The sequence below is a fragment of the Brachionichthys hirsutus genome, chromosome 14 (assembly GCF_040956055.1).
Source record: "Brachionichthys hirsutus isolate HB-005 chromosome 14, CSIRO-AGI_Bhir_v1, whole genome shotgun sequence".
Taxonomy (NCBI): domain Eukaryota; kingdom Metazoa; phylum Chordata; class Actinopteri; order Lophiiformes; family Brachionichthyidae; genus Brachionichthys; species Brachionichthys hirsutus.
The window spans coordinates 12344792-12363074 of record NC_090910.1 but is presented as its reverse complement, the minus strand read 5'-3'; the positions used below and the strand labels follow the sequence as shown (position 1 = coordinate 12363074).

The following is an 18283-nucleotide window of genomic DNA, read 5'->3' as shown; positions in this document are numbered from 1 at the left end:
ACGGATCATGCTGGAGTTTCCTTCCTCCTTCTCTTCCTCCCTCCTCCGTCTCCTCGGCGAAGGGAACCGCTCGCCAGCGGCGCTCGCTCGCCCACCGGAGGCTAAAGGCTGCGCTCAAACGTCGGCGTCTGGCTCCGGCTCAGAGGACCGGCCTTCTGACCGGCGTTCCGGCTGACATTTATCGCCGGGAAGCTTTAGTGTTATTGTTATGGCTGCAATGATTCTCGCCGCTGCGGCGTGCTGATGGCGCCCCAAATTGGCCGACTGGAGGATTGTAATGTGACAGCTCGTCACATTATGGCGACGGCAGCGTGAAAGTTGGCGCCGCCACATCATCCCTCTCCACTTGAAGAGCAGGCGTCCCGGCGGTCCGGGGAAGAGCGAGGGACCGGGTCGGCGGCGACGGCGTTCTGACGGAACCGCGCTTCCACTCCGGAGTTTATTATCCTGCCTCCCGGATCCTCGGGGCGCCGTCAGCCGCCGCAGAATGATGGGCTCCACCGCTGCTTGTATCGGTGAAACACAGGCGCCGCTCCTCTCCGCCATTTATTATCTTATCGGGGGGGGGGGGGCTTAGAGAGGCGTTTCTAAGGTTTTCCAGCATGACGAAACATCGGATCGGTTTCTGTCGTCGTTTGGACGTTGACCTCCTGGTGGCCGTTCTGGGTACTACAACCATCGTTCACACATTAAACTGCTGATTTATTGTACCAAAACAAATAGCTAATTTTGCTCCCTGATTTTTGTTTGTAAGGCAGCGTTGTTTGCGCCTGCTGCTGGTTTTGTTTCGGGTTCATCAGTAAGTAACGTCTGTTTTACTTATTGCTTGTGTCAAAGTAACCTTTTTATATTTAACGTGCAGTAAATATACGAATGAATCTGTTTCACACGTCCGGGGTAGCAAAACGTGAAGCTGCTTCGAGGTGTCGGGGTAACATGAGGTGTTGAGCTTCTGTTGTGGTAATAAATGCATTGTGGGACATTAAAACTTTACTTTACAAGAACGACATCTGTTTTTATGCCAATAAGGAACAAAAGACTTGTTGAGAATTCAATGCTAACGCCTTTATAGCGACGGCTCCTTCGGGCCGTCGGATGTTCGTTCTGTAAACGGGAGCTTCTAACGGACGCTGGAGGAATTCAGCGGCGCTTTAAAGCACCTATTTTTAGTCTGCGGTTCCGTGGCGTGTTTCAGGAGTGACGAGAGGAAGCAGACGCGGCGCGTCTCCTCCCGGATCCGGAGTGCTCTGACGGCCATGTTTGATTTGAGCCTGATGGTTGAACCCCGCCGCCGCTCGCCTTCTGTCTTCTGTCCACAGCGACGGGACGGCGTCCCGACACCTTACATAAACCCGTGAAGCTCTTCGTCTCGCATACGAACCAAGCTCTGCAGAACGCTTGCTTGAGCACAAATGGACGTCCTGGTCTTCTCGGGGACCCGAGGTCTCGGCCCGGCTCACTAAAGGGACTCTGTTGGGTCCAGTTGAGCCTGGAGGTGTTTTGGTCTGAAGTCAAGCCGACCATTCCGGGCTAATATCCAACATTTATTTCCAAAGTTGTGACATTAGCCCTTTTGGAAAGCCCAAATGGTGCAGAAACAAATGGCATTTCTTGGCTCTCCTCTGTTATTGGCTCTCTGGAGGTCCGAGGTCCAGCGGGCTTCAGCCAAGCATCGAGTCCAAGCCAGAGAAACTTTCTAACTCGCTCTCGCTGCTTTCTACACCTTAGATGAACCCGAAGCAGCCGAACCGCATTCTGAGCAGCGGGCTGTTTACTCCCAGCTGTTTTGTTGTTGGCGTATAAAACGGAGCGCCGCTCCAACGGCGTGTTCCCGCCGCCTTCCCAAACGCGTTATATGGCTGTTCCATAACGTGCGTCTCATTCTCTGGCGCCTGTTGCAGAACGGTCAATGGTTTTCGCCACCTCTCTGAAATGATGTTATAACCTTATCTTCCCGCTTCAGAGCTTGCGTTAACCCACAAATGTTCCGAGCCGACCCGGCGTTCTCGTTCGGCGATAAGCCCCTGCAGTGCCGAGTCCGTGTCCGCCGCACATATCAGAACAGGGTCGCCGCTTTACTGCCGAGGGATTCTTATTGGATGATAATGGCGTCTGAGATACCCAGCAGGTGCCTGAATAAACCCCCTGATAGAGCAATTATTCTCAAACAAAAGGTCACCTCGGGCGTGTCGACGGGCCCGGAAATCAATACAGCGCCCAATTAGGACCAAAGCACGGGCCTGGGTTTGGTCTCTGTCCGCCAGCCATCCAGGAGGAGATCAGGTTTCAAGGCGACCTCGTTGTCCCGGTCCGTCCGGGGGGGACTAGTTACTGGATGTTATTGGAGGAGTCTTTTTAAAAAAGGCATTAAAGACTGTCAGACACTCGGAGCTCACATGAAAGGTTTCCTCTCAGCGGCAAGGACCGTTCAGCCTTTTATTTTGAAAATCCCGGAGCGAATTTATAAGATCACAAGACAAATAATTTACAGACGGACAGAATAAAGAATAAAGGCCTTCAGGATGCAGGTGAACCTCCAAACCTGATCGAGCAAATCAAGGCTCACTGAGGCGCTGATGGTTTCAGACGGGTCCGTTTGTGTTTGTGTTTGTTTTCAATGTCAGCAGAATAAAATACAAAAACACATTCTGGGAAAGAAAGGAGGATTAGCCAATAAGAGCCCCTTGAATCCGCCAACAGCCAGTGATTTAGTTGCGTTGTTGGCTGGTTGGACAGTTGGTTGGTTGGTCGTTCAATCCGTTGGTTGCTTGGTCGGTTGGTCGGTTGGGTTGTCGTTCAATCCGTTGGTTGGTTGGACAGTTGGTCGGTTGGTTGCTTCGTCAGTTGGTCGGTTGGTTGCTTCGTAAGTTGGTTGGTTGGACAGTTGGTCGGTTGGTTGCTTCGTCAGTTGGTCGGTTGGTTGGTTGGTTGCTTCGTAAGTTGGTTGGTTGGACAGTTGGTCGGTTGGTTGCTTCGTCAGTTGGTCGGTTGGGTTGTCGTTCAGTCCGTTGGTTGGTTGGACAGTTGGTCGGTTGGTTGCTTCGTCAGTTGGTCGGTTGGGTTGTCGTTCAGTCCGTTGGTTGGTTGGACAGTTGGTCGGTTGGGTTGTCGTTCAATCCGTTGGTTGGTTGGACAGTTGGTCAGTTGGTTGCTTCGTCAGTTGGTCGGTTGGGTCGTCGTTCAGTCCGTTGGTTGGTTGGACAGTTGGTCGGTTGGTTGCTTCGTCAGTTGGTCGGTTGGGTTGTCGTTCAGTCCGTTGGTTGGTTGGACAGTTGGTCGGTTGGTTGCTTCGTCAGTTGGTCGGTTGGGTCGTCGTTCAGTCCGTTGGTTTGCCAGCAGTGAAAACCGTGTTTTTCCACCGGGTTGGAAGCGGATCGGGAAAGACTCGGCTACGCCTTGAGGAGGATCCGTGAACGGGTTCCGGTTCATCGGGAGACGTTCCTCAGGGAGGAGCGAACCTTAGTTCAGGACGAGTTCCTCTGAAACTTCTTAAAGTCTGTATTCCTGCTCTGTTCGCGTCGTGACAGATGCAACCTGAGGTCTTTGGCGTCCAATCGCTGATGATGATGATGATGATAATGATGATGGGCTCTTTGATGGTCCTTGAAGAATGTTGTTTACCCACATTTTGTTGCGTTTCCCACGACTGAACACTCGCGCACTCTGGGAGACGTTAAACAGCTGGGAGGACGCGTCGGCGCCGCCCCCTTTATTACCTGTAATTTCACCCTGAGTGTCTTCTGAATACAGACAGTAAAACGGGGCTGGAGACGCATCGCAAAGTGCGCGGCCCTTGGGTTGGCTGTGGCTCCGCCCACCCCTCCTTGGGATTGCTTTTCATGGTTGACCGATCCATCGTGGGTTCAAACCGTTCTTTTCCAGGTCGCCCTGGCTCCTCCTCCTCCTCCGTCAGGTGGCTGAAGAGTCGGTCCCGCCCGCTTCACCTTTTTCTGCGTGCTTTGATTTTCATTTGGAGCATTTCTCTAAACAATAATAATAAAGCTTTATTGAATAAAAGGCGCCCGTCTGCAGACACGGAGGCGGCACTTCATCACGTCTCCAGCCCACGGTCACCCGGAACCCGAATCCGCCCGTGAGAGATCGATGGTTCCTCGTGTGTGCAGAGAAACACTTACCTTGTTCCTCTCAGGCAGTAAATCTGACAAATATCCAATAAGGAGTTTGGGCGTCTGTGTGCTCACGAGAACAGATGAACACGTTTAAAAGTTCTATCATTCCGGTAACGACCAGAACGCCACTCAGTCAGGCGAATATCTCCATCAAAGGCGGCCATCCTCCACATCTGTCTGCGCCCTGCAGACAACCGGGACGTCGTCTGAGCAGGTAAACAATTGATTCATCGTAAAAGCGTTCCCGGGTGCATCAAATCTCATCTGCGTGTCGAACGGGTCGACCCAGGATTGCGCCCGGCGTCTCGATCCCGATGGATCGGTTCCCGTTTGCCTTTGAATGCGGGTGAATGCTGGATCATGCTGTGAACCTGCTTTACACCTAAATGCAACCCCTCCACCGGGTTGTGTCGTTTTTATTTAATTGTCGATAAGCCAGTGAATGCCTGACAGGTGGAGGCGTGGCCAACGGTGTCGGGGGTCAGTACTCGGACCACTGAAGTTTGAGGCTGATTGATGATGAGTAGATCATCATCACAAAGAAAGGAGTCTGGAGAGCCGTTCAGAGGCAGAGGGGTGGACGGATGACCGACAGCAGACGGCTACGATTGCTAATGCTAAGCTATGCTAATTTCCTCCCAGCTGGAGGCAAAGCAAAGTAATGAGAGCGCCGTCAGTGGCTCCTCTCGCCGTTAAATTATTCAAAGAGTTGAGACAAATATTTTTTCCGTTATGAAGGCTTCATTACGGACACGCCACCCTCGTTATGACCGGATTTATGTCCCGCCTCCTCCGTCCTGCTCAGGTTTGATGCACTAGCGGAAGCTAAGGCTCGCATTTCTCTTCCTCCGGCGCTCGCAGGAGACGAACCATCGGCCTGACAGAAGAGCAAACTGCGGCGTCTAAACGTTCACGCCCCGTAGAAGAAGACTGGGAACGCAGGGAAGAACCTTCAGACGAATCCCATCAGTAGAGAAACGCTCGTCCCGTCTTGAACAACAGGCGGCCACACAGAGGGCAAGCGGTGAATTACCTTTTGGCAGGGTTGCCATGGAGACCTGACAATTAGCCGCACAACCAGGAGAGATGAAGTGGCTTGAAAGGCCCATGTGCACGCCTCCGCACCGGGGGGGGGGGCTAATCACACCTTTCGATGCATTACCCCAAATCAAATCTGACTCGAGGAGTCGCCCCGGCCTTCGTGGAGAGACGCCGGCGTTCCCGATGCACGGAAGCAGGCGGGAGGCGAGGGCGGGATTTTGTTCCTATTAGAATAAGACTCCTCGTAAATTATCGGCCATTTTTCACGGCTCCAGCCAAACGTTACAACGACGATAAGAGGCCAGAAGTCTTTTCTTTCTAAGGGAATGTTCATATTTTGTTGGAGGAGGCAATAAAATAAGAGCCGGCCTGAATCCATTAGCCTGGGCAAACATCACCGGGAGCGGCAGCGGCGTTTTATTAGACCCCCGCGCCCGGGAGCGCCGGGCTGGGGGGACGTTTCATTTCCAGGATCTCTCCTAGTGCATATTGTTTCCATTTGTTTTGTCGGAGTGACTCGACAAGTGTGCGTTATGGGATGAAGGCTGATGGATGGGAACGGCGGGGAAGATGCCGCTCCGTTCTCAACGCCGCCCCGGAGACGCGGCGCTCGCCGGCGGTGAATACCAATCGCTCCGGGTGGGCAGAGGGGCGCACGTCTGGGAAGGTTTCCGATGTAAAAACACTCGACCTTGTCCAGTGAGCCTGAGCAGCTAACCGGCGCCTCGTTCGCCTCCAGCGGCTCGCTGGCAGCTAATTGATCCAAACGCCGCTGATTACGAAGCCTCTGTTTGAAGGTTGAAAACAAAAGAGGAAGTTGTGACTGGGCTAATTCACTCGTGGCCCTTTTCAAGGCAGGATTGTTGTTCTGTAATTGCACCTCCAAAAAGGTGAGCTCGTTGCTGCGCCGGCGCAGACGGTGAAATGACCTTCAGGTTAAAGGGGAGGCGACTGATCCCCGTCGCCGCGGCTGGGTTACGCATCACGCCGCCGCCGTTCCTGTAAATAAACACCGATGTTGTTTACACGCTACGATTGCCCCTTGAGGCGCTGGCATTGCTAGCGCCTGACTGTCGCAGCTGTTTAGCATCGAGCAGCAGATGTTCCCGCTGGAGAAAGGAGGCGCGGTCAGAGGCCTCTAGCTTAAATAAAACCTGGTCGAGGTATTTGTTATTGCGTAAAGGATGCTGAAGCCGCACCTTCATTGGCCGATTCGCGTGCATAAATTCACCGCGTGAACCCGGAGTGTTTCACCGCGTGGACCCGGACTGTTTCAGTGCGTGAATCCGGAGTGTTTCACCGCGTGGACCCGGACTGTTTCACCGCGTGAACCCGGACTGTTTCACCGCGTGGACCCGGACTGTTTCAGTGTGTCAGAAACATCAAAGTGCATAAACCTGCGCCAGAGCAGCGTTTTTGCTGCCACACCTTTCTTTTCTGGATAAATCTGTAATGGAGCTCTCCTCCTGGGGAGCGTGACTTTACCGTAGCTCTCCAGATGGTCTAATCAACGTAACCGAGGTAGAAGAGAAAGAAATGATCTGGAAGTTGGTTCCCAAGTTCTGTTTCTGAGGCGCGCTGAGAGAGGAAGGCGTCGCTATCGACTCCGGCTACACGGCTCATTTTAGTCTTTGTCACCGACGATCCATACCTATCCAATTAGCGCCGGCGCCGTGGGACCCGCCGGCGCCTCACGCAGTCAGAACATCGCACATTAGCGAGCGAGGGCACGGCCTCAGATACTCGGCTAACGATATGCCGCAACGGTTCCCGGCGCTACCTTTGAATCGACGTCTGTAATTAAAGTGGCGACGACACGCCAGGTGGACACGATTACTTCCCGCTCGCACGCTAGCTTTAGCTCTTAATGCTATATCCCTCTGGTGGCGCCGCCTCCTCCCGCTGCTGGAGTAACGGGAGTTAAATCTCTGATTCGGAGGAGCCTCGGCGGCGTTTCGCCTCCCCTGACGGAATCACGCCGCCACCGGAAAGTGATGAAATGAGGAGAAAGTCTCCGTTCTGTGTTCTTGTTTTCAGACGAGGACCTCAAAGTTGACACCGCCTGCATGCATTATCGATGAGGGCGGCAGGAAACGCCCCCCGCCCCCACATCACTTGTCTAGCCGTGTCATAGCGCATAGCTGAGCGCTCTCTATAGGGGACGCCAGCCAATAAGAAGCCTCGCTCTGTTTCCATAGGGACGAGGGAGAATAGATGTGATTAATGGCCTCTATGGGATCTGCACCGGCTGCAGAAAATCAGATTTCATTTACGTATATTATCAGTTATGGGATTATCGATGGGCTCGGGGGCCGTCACATGCTAATCACGTCTGAGCAGCGTTCCTATTGGTTCTCTTCCGCCGCGGCGCCATCCCGGCGTCCCTCTAATGGGCTGGAAGGGATTCGGTGGCAAATCAACCAAACCAAGCCGACGCCGACACAACAACACGCCGCTCTGAAATGGGTTGGAAATCACACGCCGTCGTTATCCTCTGACCCGGAGAGAGGCGCCCGACGCCGGGATGTTTAATTCAGAGACCGGAGAACTCTCAGGAGGGAAATCCGTCTGCGTTTAAAAGCACTGAAACAATAGGAGAGCGCTCCAGATTAGGCTGCTCACATTTAATCTGATCGCTCTGCTTCAGGATGAGGATCACGTCTCTGAGAAGCTGCCGGTTCTCCTCCTGGAGGCGTTTAGGAGGCCGGAGTCATTTAGCTTCCTGCCTGTTTTGTAAAATTAAATATTAAATTAAATGTTTAAACATCATGATCCCAAATTCCACATTTTGAAAACGTTAAAACAAATTTTTTCAGTCTTCATTTGAAAATATCATAAACATTTTCATGTTAAAATGCCTGTGGAATCTTACCCTTAAAATATTTTTTAAATTGATTTTCTCAGAATTTATTTACTTAAATAATCCCAAATTTCACGTGATTTAAATCCACGTCATTCTAGAAAAAAAAGATGAAAGTTTTAGTTAGAATTCGTAAAGTCTAAAGAATAGATGAGTTATAATTTCAAATGTTTTTTTTTTCAACGTCACATTTGACATTTCATTGAATGTTATTTTCTCCCGTGTGTCGGCCATCTTTTCTCGCCGTTCTGAGCGTTTAAAGATGAAGTGTCGGGTAAATGCTTCGTGATGAACGCGTCCTGGCGGCGGCTCCCGTTGCTCCTCGCCGTAAACACGAGTCCTGCTGAGACTCATTATTTCATGACTCGTTGGCGGAGAGGCCGCCGCGCCGAGGTCACGGCTTCGCTCCTCGGTGTTTGCGCTAACGGCGTGCATCATCTCGTGTCTGTCGAAGCATCTCCGTGGGCGAGTTCATCGTTTGAAGCCTGACTGGCTCGTTACATGCCGTTGCCGTCGACGACGCGCTGCATTCTTTTCGGAGCTCCTTCCCGCCACATCCCCGATAGCGCTGCGCTGTCAAGGCATCCTGATGCTAACGACCAGGCGCTATTTTTAGCAAGACTAATAACTTCCTGTAATGTCTAATGAAATTGATGATGAACACGCAGCCACGCCGGTCTGCCGCTGAACGCGGATAACAAACCGTGCACGCCACGGCTGCTGCATTTTCACTGGGAATCAGGTTTAATGACCGGCGCCGGCACCAACGTTGCCGCCCAGAGGCGTTACGGCTTCCCCCTGAAGGAGCGAGCGCATAGCCGACTCGTGCGCATCGTAGCCTGGGCTGTTAAAGCAGCCACGGAAGCGCTCATTTCCAGTTTAGCGCCCATAACGCTAGCGTAAATGGAGCCATAACTCGCTGGCGTTCAAGCTACAATCAACGCTGGAGATACCTTCTGTTGTTTCGACGCCACGCCGTGCGCTTCGGCCGTTATCCGCTCACCCGCAATGTGATGGAGCGTTTATTTTGAACGCCAGGTTCGAGGCGGCGCCGCTGCACCTTTAGCATTGTTCTGCATACATGCTACAAAGCCGACAGCAGAGGCGTGTTGTTTAAAGAAGCTGGCGACGTTTTGCTAGCTAACTACCAGGCGAGACGAGGTCTGGGTAAATGAACAAGGCGGCGTAGAGAAGAGTCTTCACTCTTCATTTACGCCTTCTTTACGCCGAGAAGGTGTCAGAGTTATTGTTGTATCGAGGTCGCTAAATTGCTTGTCCATTCCTAGAGATGAAAAGCCATACCCTCCAAAAACGATTTCAAAGTGTTGGATTAACTTCGCGGTTGTCGACTCGGCGATACGCCGTCACTTTTGAGACTCTTGGGGAGGAATTGGCGCTCTGCTTTCACCGCGCCCCTAAATGTGACAGGAAACACGGCGGCCTCTCGTGCGGTCACGCTCCCCGTCTTCCTGCAGCCTCCCAACTCGCCTCCGACGTCCGTCGCTGCTCGTTTAAACCTCGTCGCTTTGCAATCGCTCGTTGTTGCTTCGGCGCAGAAACGCTCGCTAATTAGTTCAGTCATCGTTATAATGGCGGATCAAAGGGGCGAGAGCAGGGAGGGTATCCAGGACTTCCAGGACGTGTCGCCGGCTCGGTCTGCAGACCTGAGATCAGCTGAATAAACGACTTTATCGATTAATTAGTCTAAAACCGAAGCGACGGCTGTTCGTCCCGAGTGGAGGCTCCACAGAATTTTCCGGATGCGCTCCGGTGTAAATATTTTCCCGCAGAATGTAAGAGAGAGAGGCAGCAGTCCGTCGGCGGTTTTCCTACAACACGGCGACGGCGTCGGATAATCTGTTTATCTCTCCGTTACTCGGCGGCGGTGGATCCGAGAGAACAGAGCAGCTAGCGGCGCGGAAAGGTCGCGTGTTTGATGTTTTCCGCCTCTCGCCGACGGAAAGGGTGGACAAAACGCAGAGATAAACTTTAACCTGAAAATGAGCTGCTGGGCCGAGATACGGTTTCAGATCTCCGAGCTTCGTCCGATCGGCGGGGTCGGCTCGCGTTCAGATAAACGCGATAAAACGGCTTCGACATTTAGAGAAAGCCAGCAAATGGCGGGAGGCCTGGAGCTACCCTACGGGTTGCACGCACACACGGACACGCGCCTCCATCAATCCCTCTGACGGGGAGGAAATCTAACGCACTGGCGATAACCGCCACGCCGCCTTGCCGACTCCCGTCACGATGAACCCGGGTTGCGGACAGCCTGCTAAGTGGCGCCGGCTGCTCTTATCTGCAGGCTAATGATGTCTTGAGCTCCTTTCAATTAAGGTGGGAACGAGGCCACGGAAGGTTTTGCTTCATGGATCAGCCATTCGGCGCCATTAGAGCCGGGCTTGTGTTCATTAGCGCCCAGCCGCAGGTCTCCAGAGCGCGGCCCGGCCTCGCTCCTTTATCAGCCATAAACTAATTAACAACTTAATAATCCTCCGCTAACAGTTTAGCATTCGGACGCTCCGTGTTTTAATCCCACCAGGTCGTGGTATTTGCAGCCGTGTGCCAGACCAATCAGGACGGGGGAGGGAAACGCTGTTTTAAAAGTCTGTTTAGCCAGGGCTGCTTTTATTTACCACAATTACAAGGGCTAATCGAGAAGGGGCTGCTATTGCCTTAGCGTTAGCATGCAGTGGCTATATTTTAAATGCAGCATTTAGCTGCAGTTTAGCTTCTGTTAGCAACATTTTGGTAAATAAAGCTCTAATGGTCTCTAACAGATTGTGTTAGCTGCTAACTGCTAAAATAGCTTTATTACAGAAACAATGTTGTAAATAAAGCAGAATATTAAACAGGTCATGTGACCAGATCACAAGTTGTTGACTATTTCATGTCAGCAAGTTTTTTTTAGATGCTAAAGGCTAAAAAACAACGCTAGTTACACGTTAGCATTAGCGCTGTGTGGTTGTTGATGTTGATGCGTGTGTTTGTAGTTGAAGGCGATTTAACGTTGAATAAATGAGGCTAGCGTGGACCCGTCCTCCACCCTCGGTTTGGAAAGCCTTTGTTTCAGTCCCTGCTCCTCGCCGCCGGCTGCTCCTCGCTGCCCGGCGACCGCATTGCCCATGATTTGATTTGTGACTTCCTGCCCTGCGGTGACGCTTCGTGTTTCACCCCTTCTTTTAAATCCACTCGCTTTGCGGGTCAGATGAAAACAAACCGCCTGAAGGTTGTTCATGACTCCGCCCCGGAGCGCCTCCGCCGTCAGCCGGCACGTCTTCAGATCCATTTTTATCTGTCGCTTTGGTTTCCAGGCGATAGCCGCTGATGCTGCGCTCATTAAGGATTCTCCTCCTCCTCCCGTATCTCTGACTCACGTTCGCCCTTGGAGTTCTTTTCTACCTGTAATTCTTCTTATCCTCAGTGGAGAATCTTTTTGTTCTCGTGACCAACATATTGTTCATGCTTTCCTTTTGTCTTCCTCCTCTCGTTTCTCCTCCTCCTCCTCCTCTCTCTGCAGGAGCTGGTGGGCAGCAACCCTCCGCAGAGGAACTGGAAGGGAATAGCGATCGCCCTCCTTGTCATTCTGGTCATCTGCTCGCTGATTGTCACCTCCGTCATCCTGTTGACACCAGGTACCCGGCGCCGGCGGCGAGGGGCGGGGCCTTGTACCCGTGTTTACGCAGCGGTTATTATGCGCGGACATGCCCATTAGCGCCGTGATCGATCCCACCGGAGCGCTCCGTGTCCTTGCGTCTGCTGTAAACTCGGGCTTAACCTCCACACGGGCCGCCATTAGCGAAGGTCAGTGAACCTGGACGCCACGTCTCCATTAGCTCGCCATCTGTCTCCTCCCGGCGCACGCACGCCGCGTCGTTCCCGGTTATTTGAAGGCATCTGTGTTTGAGTTCGGCGACCTTCAGGTTTTCTCTTTCTGCACATTTACATTAAGGTTTAATCAAGCGGCCATCTGTTCGTAGTCAGGCCCATAAAGCTCCTTGATGCGGTCTCTGCACGCCGCCGGAGGCGGGGCAGTCCAGGCGAGGCGCCGTCATGCGGTAACGACGCGCTTGTTACGGACGTGGCGTTCCCATCGGGGTCAGCGCTAGAGTCGGTTTTCCCACCTCGCCCTTCAGGATGCAGGATGCTAAGCTAACTGTGTCGTCTTCTCCTCGCCGGCCCGGCCGTGGGTGAACCAGATCCTGATCTGCACATCCGCTATCGTTGGCTACTGTCTGAGGAGAAATGTGGGGCGGCTTCCTCCCCCGGCGGCGGTGAAGACGAGCGGGAATTATCAGGAGCCGATATCACAGCTGATAGCGTTCCCGCTGCTGATTCCGGGCGCGTCTTATCTGAACCTCCGCTGCTGCTGACAAAAACATCTTATCGGCGCTACGCTACGCTACGTGTGCGATTAGGCCGTTTAGTTTCTACGGGGACGTGAGCGAATAAAGGAAAGTCGGCGCAGACTTTAAAGCTTAAATAAACGACAGCGAGGACGTTTCTGTAACGCCGCTTCAGGGAGGATTTCACCCTTAAGATGCTAAATCAATGCGGCATCATCGGGAACATCTTGCTTTGCTGTAATTACACATGGAGGAGGAACGTTTAGAGGCTGTGCTGTCGGAGGGGGGGGGGGGGGGGGGCTCCTTGATGGATGCTCCCTGCCCGACTCTAACTGCTCCTGACAGCCACTTTGTTCTCTCACACGCGGGCTTCGCCCTCCTCCTATGAAAACTCCATATTCCTGAGCTCCCGCTTCAACACAACCGGAGCTCGGTCCGAAGGAAGGCGGGCCGGCCCACGCGATGACGGCGCCGACGATGCGTGGTTATCGATACAGGAAATGGTGGCTTGTTCCAGGGGTGATTAAATGCATCCAACCGATAAAGACGCAACGGGAGATGAGTTGTTTGAATAAAAGCGTGATATTAAATGTAAACTCTAAACGCCACAGCCGATGTTTACGGCGTTTAAACGCCGCCGTCTGACGGGAGGCCGCCCCTTACGGTTGCAGGCTGTCGCTCTGACGATGCCTTCAGGGGCGTTTCCATCCTCACCGGGAGCGCAGGATGAGTCGCCGTCCGTCCGTCCATCTGGCGGGACAAGATGGCGCGTGCGTTTGGACGGCGACGCAAGGCCTCGGAATTTAAACCGCTCTGATTGGATAAGAGAGACGAAGGTGGAAGACGTTTGGACTTCCTGTTGCATCACGGAGCTCGGATGAAAGAATCCAACGCGAGGGAGGTCCTACGCCGCCAGCCTTCGTCTGCCCCTCCTCTTCCTCCCTCCATCTGCTCTTTCTTCCTCCGACAGCTGCGACTCAGCGATCCGAACATCTGTCGGAGTCGGCTTAGAGGACGGCGTCACGGCTTGACGAACGCCGCGCGGCGCCGCTGATGTTCAAAAGGACTTCGTCGTTCACCGGAAGCTTCGGACCGGTTCCGGTTGCTCCGCTTCACATCCATCAGTCGGTTCTGGGTCTGCCAACGATGACGCTGAAACGGCGAGGAAGGCTCAGAGGAGATTACTCCTTCATCAGCTCAGCTGCGCCGCCAAAACCGGCGGCTTCGCGCCTCGGCTGAGTCTTCATCACTCGTCTTCATCGTAGCACGGCTGCAGCCTGAAGGGAGAACTTGTTCCCAGAAATAAATGATCAGTGTCCTGAACACGGAATGAGGGGTCCAGCTGGATCCGGATCTGGATCCGGATGATGCTAAAGATGAGGGGCCGTGCCGGGTTCTAAAGCGGGTCACGTGTTCTGCTAGCGGCTAACGTTTTGCTCCTGTCGTCTGCAGGCGAGGACGACCGCCTGGCGCTGAAGGGGAAGGTGACCGTTGGCGACCTCTTCAGGAAAGACTTCAAGGTTCACGACCCCGGCGCCAAATGGATCAGCAGTAAGTGACCCGGTTCAGCTCGAAGCCCGTTTAAGGGTCGAGAACCAATCGTGGGAAATGAACCCCGATGCAGATCAGATCAGATTTACAGTCTAACTGCTACCGATGACGAGGCGATGATGTAACAGATGAAAGCCGCCGCCGTGATGTCACGAGAGCAGCTAAAGGTCCGCCTCCTACCGAACGGCGGGCACAGAACCGCCTCCTTTCTTTTTCTACACGTTGTTTGTGTCCTCGCCGTCTGGCGTTCCGAACTATTTGTTCCTGGAACCACAGCCCTCGTCCGCGATCGATGGCGGATAATCCATTTAACATATTTGTGTGTTTATAATAATAATAATAATTCGTGCTTTACAATAAAACACGACTTATTGAGTTAAAGATAAGTTAAAGTCTTTATCATTAATTCTCTTTGTTTAATCGCTGAACTGTTTCCTGTTTTGATGGCGGCGGCGCCGACGCCCGTGTTTGCTTTAACTACGGGTCCCCAGATGTGCCAAAAGTACGGAACGTCTCCCGTGGCTGAATCTCCGCCTCCCGTCGCTGCGACCCACAAACGCCGTAAACAGTTCAATCAGGCTCGAACGCATCGCGGCGCGGCACATCTGGAAGCTAACATCTGCCGCTCCGCGAATGGAGGCCGCGCTTCAAACGACGGCGGCGGCGTGATTGTAGGAGACGAATGGCTACATCAGCATCAAACGGTCCCCGTTGTGAAGTTCTACCCGGCTTCTGATTGGCCGCCGCCTCTCGCCTGGATCCGGGGGTATTTTTAGCTGCAGCAGACGAGGAGGCGACGCCCATCAGCTGGTTCTGTTCTTTACCTCCACGCTTCCTTTGAACTAACGGCCTCCTGATCGGCGCTGAAATTGATTTTTCTTTAGACCTAATTTCGGTTTCCCTTCACACGCCCGCCAATCGGCTCCCTGGAGGCGGGACAAATATCCGGAATCCTTAATGATCAACGTTCGACTTCCAGCGGGAGAAAACGCTTCCTTCTGCCTCGTCCTAAATGTGATTCGAGAGTTTGAGGAGCGGCGGGAAAACAACCGAAAGTTCAACTTCAGTCGTTTCGTTTGTTTCTTACATTTTCAAAATATCAATGTTAGAATTCAGCCCCGTTTAGCGTGATGCAGGCTAGAGGGCGGAGTTTGGGACAGAGGAGGGGCCAGACAAATACAGGAAGTGAGTCCATCCGATCTGTAGCCGCAGGTCACCTGAGAAAACGCCTGAAAAACAAGAGATTAATCTGTCTGTCAGAAATATTCATGTTTATTCTCACCGTTGCTAAGTTACGGCAGTCGTAGTAACGGCATCAGTCGTGTGTGAATGCATTAATTAAGGCTGGCTTTATTCCCAGGAGAAGGAAGGAGACTTAATAAAGCACCAATTATCGCTTTGTGTCTGCAAAGATTAGAGAAGACTGAGATGCTGCTAATTATTATTCACACGCTTACGACGCGCTTACGGCACGCTTACGACGCGCTTACGATGCGCTTACGACTCTCTTACGACACGCTTACGGCGCGCTTACGACGCGCCTACGACGCGCCTACGACTCGCCTACGGCGCGCTTACGACGCGCTTACGGCGCGCTTACGGCGTGCTTACGACGCGCTTACGACGCGCTTACGGCGCGCTTACGACGCGCTTACGGCACGCTTACGACGCGCTTACGGCGCGCTTACGACGCGCTTACGAGGCGCTTACGACTCGCTTACGGCGCGCTTACGACGCGCTTACGACGCGCTTACGACGCGCTTACGACTCGCTTACGACACGCTTACGACGCGCTTGCGGCGCGCTTGCGGCGCGCTTACGACTCGCTTACGGCGCGCTTACGGCACGCTTACGGCACGCTTACGACTCGCTTACGACTCGCTTACGACGCGCTTACGACACGCTTACGACGCGCGTGAGGCGAGCTGCAGCCTGATGGTCGCGTGTCTCTGCTGCAGCTTCCTCGTCTTCCTCAGATCTGAGACGGATTGTTCTGAGAAAACGAGGCATCTGCTTAAGAGTGAAATAAACAAACCGATAAATAGACTCAAACGTGCGTTTGTTTGACCGGCGAGGAAGCGGAAGCTCCTCCGAGCCGCCGTTCCATCATTCTGAAAGTGTCTCCGCCGCCGTTATTACTATGATCATTAGCCAGACGCTCGACTCGTCTAATGATCTTAATTATCAGGCGAGCGGCGGCTCTTTAAGGCCCGTGATTGGTTTGCAAGAAAACCGCTGGAAAAGAGGAAGCGGCCGCCGGATGCTGTGGATTTACGAGGCCGAAGCGAACAGCTGGCAGACGCTCACAAAACGACTGTCAGCCCCCGCAGGCGGCGAGTCAAGTCGACTTCAGGATTCATTGCAAATTGAGGGTAGAGGTTAAGAGAAGCTCGAGTTCCGTCGAGTCGATGGAGGGTCCCTGAAAGTACTCCCCCCCCCCCCCCCCCCCGTGGGAGTCATCTCGGAAGGAATACGGCGACTTAACGGCGAGCAGAGCCGCCGCTCAACCGCCCTCAAGGGTAATCCACTGGGGACAGGAGGAGGACACGGACCGCCTGCGTTGGACAGCGCGTCCCGGCGAGGTCTCCGTCAAAGGAGGAAGGAAACATTTATGTTTCAACGCAGAAGAAACACTGAAGCTGCGATCTGCTCTGCACCTCGTCGAGGTCTTTAATACGGCCTCAGCTGTCATGTTAGCGGCTTTTATTTTCCTTTCTTTTATTTTGAAGGTCTGGTGGGGGGGGGGGGGGGTCTAAAGCTGTTTGAAGGCTACACAGATGAGCGAAATTCAAATGAAGCCAGAAACATTGTCTGAAAGGTCGAACAGCAGGAGACAGAAATAACGTTTCTCTGCCCTCAATGATGAGCTCAGGAGAAACGGAACCGCCCATCGGGACGCCATCAGACTGCCCAAGTCCCGGACGCCAGTTTTATCTGGGGGGGGTTCAGGTTGATCCACAAGCAGCGGAACCCGACCCCCTCAGGAGACGGTAGAAAGAGAGTCGGCGTCCTTTGATTCGTAGCCGCGTTCGGTTCGTCTCTCGGCGATGAAAGGAAGGAAAAAGCGTCTCGCTTGAATCCTTGAGGCGAGGAAACCCTGAAGAACCTTGTTTTGTGTGTTCGCTGACTAATTGAGCGCTTCGCTTGATTACCGCCGTTATTGTCTGACGGCTCGCGCTGTAATTAACGAATAGACGAGAAACGCCCGGATTTGATTCCTGACTCTCGCCTGGCAGAAGGAAGTCGGTATTTCTCGTCATTGATTACATCGTCCTACAGGCTCATTAAGTAGATCAATCTGCAGACACGGCATAAGCCTAACCCTGAGCAGTGATTGGCTGTTTTACCAAGTCCTAAAAACCTTAACCCCCCCCTCTTTATTGACCCTCGCCACGACTGCCCCCCAACCATCAGGGATGTCCTACCCAAACACCAAACAAGCCACAAGGTGAAAATACGGCCTTCATTCTTTTATAAAGGAACGTCCATGACATGAACTCGCTGGACTTTCTTCAGTTCTCGGGCTAGCGCTTCCCGGAGAGAGGCTGGGTCAGGACTGAGCCCGGGGCAGGATGCTGGATTAATAACAACACATGGTGCTGTGGAAAGGTTCGGATCACAGGAGGAGAGGCTGCCCAGGGCGGACGGCCAGCAAGCGAGGACAGAGAGCTGGGACCGGACTGAAGGGAGGACGTAGCGCCTAGGCTAGCACAGGAGAGGAGTCCAATGCGATGAGCTCAGCAGGAGGCCGTGTGAAAGATTCGAGAGGAGGAGGAGACCGGCGGTCCGGTGAGGCCTCGAGATGAAAAGGGCGTCTGAAACGGACGCCGTCGAAAAAGACGAAGTCTCGATGCAACCTGAAGTCCAGTCGACGTCGCGTCGGCCTTTCAATGCGTCCGGGCCCCGTGTGATTAGCATGTCTCCTGCGATTAGCATGTCCTGTGATTAGCATGTCCTGTGATTAGCATGTCCTGCGATTAGCATGTCCTGTGATTAGCATGTCCTGCGATAGCATGTCCTGTGATTAGCATGTCCTGCGATTAGCATGTCCTGTGATTAGCATGTCCTGCGATTAGCATGTCCTGCGATTAGCATGTCCTGCACATGAGCAGCCCTGTATCCGGACGCCAAACTGAAACGGCCCCTCTTGGTGTGCTGCTGGTCTCCAGCAAGGAGAGAACGCTGCTGAGGGGGCGGTTGGCGATGCTCTCCAAAGCGCGTTCTGAGTTGGAGCCATTGTGATGCTAATTCCGTCGCCTAATGGCCTATTAGATATGCCAGCAGATAGAGAGCTCTGCAGAGCAATCTCTGGGCTCTAATTACCGCGACACATCGTGCGCTTGCTCACTACGGGA

At 53.2% G+C, this 18283-nt stretch overlaps 1 protein-coding gene across 1 annotated transcript in view; it reads left to right on the top strand.

Moving 5' to 3' along the window:
• The window catches only part of LOC137904129 (A-type potassium channel modulatory protein DPP6-like), a 39681-nt gene that overhangs the window by 8645 nt on the left and 12753 nt on the right, over positions 1-18283 (top strand). The window contains exons 3-4 of the mRNA XM_068748292.1: positions 11552-11666; positions 13830-13928. Coding sequence (XP_068604393.1) covers positions 11552-11666; positions 13830-13928 — 214 coding nt within the window. The remainder of the gene's footprint in view (positions 1-11551; positions 11667-13829; positions 13929-18283) is intronic.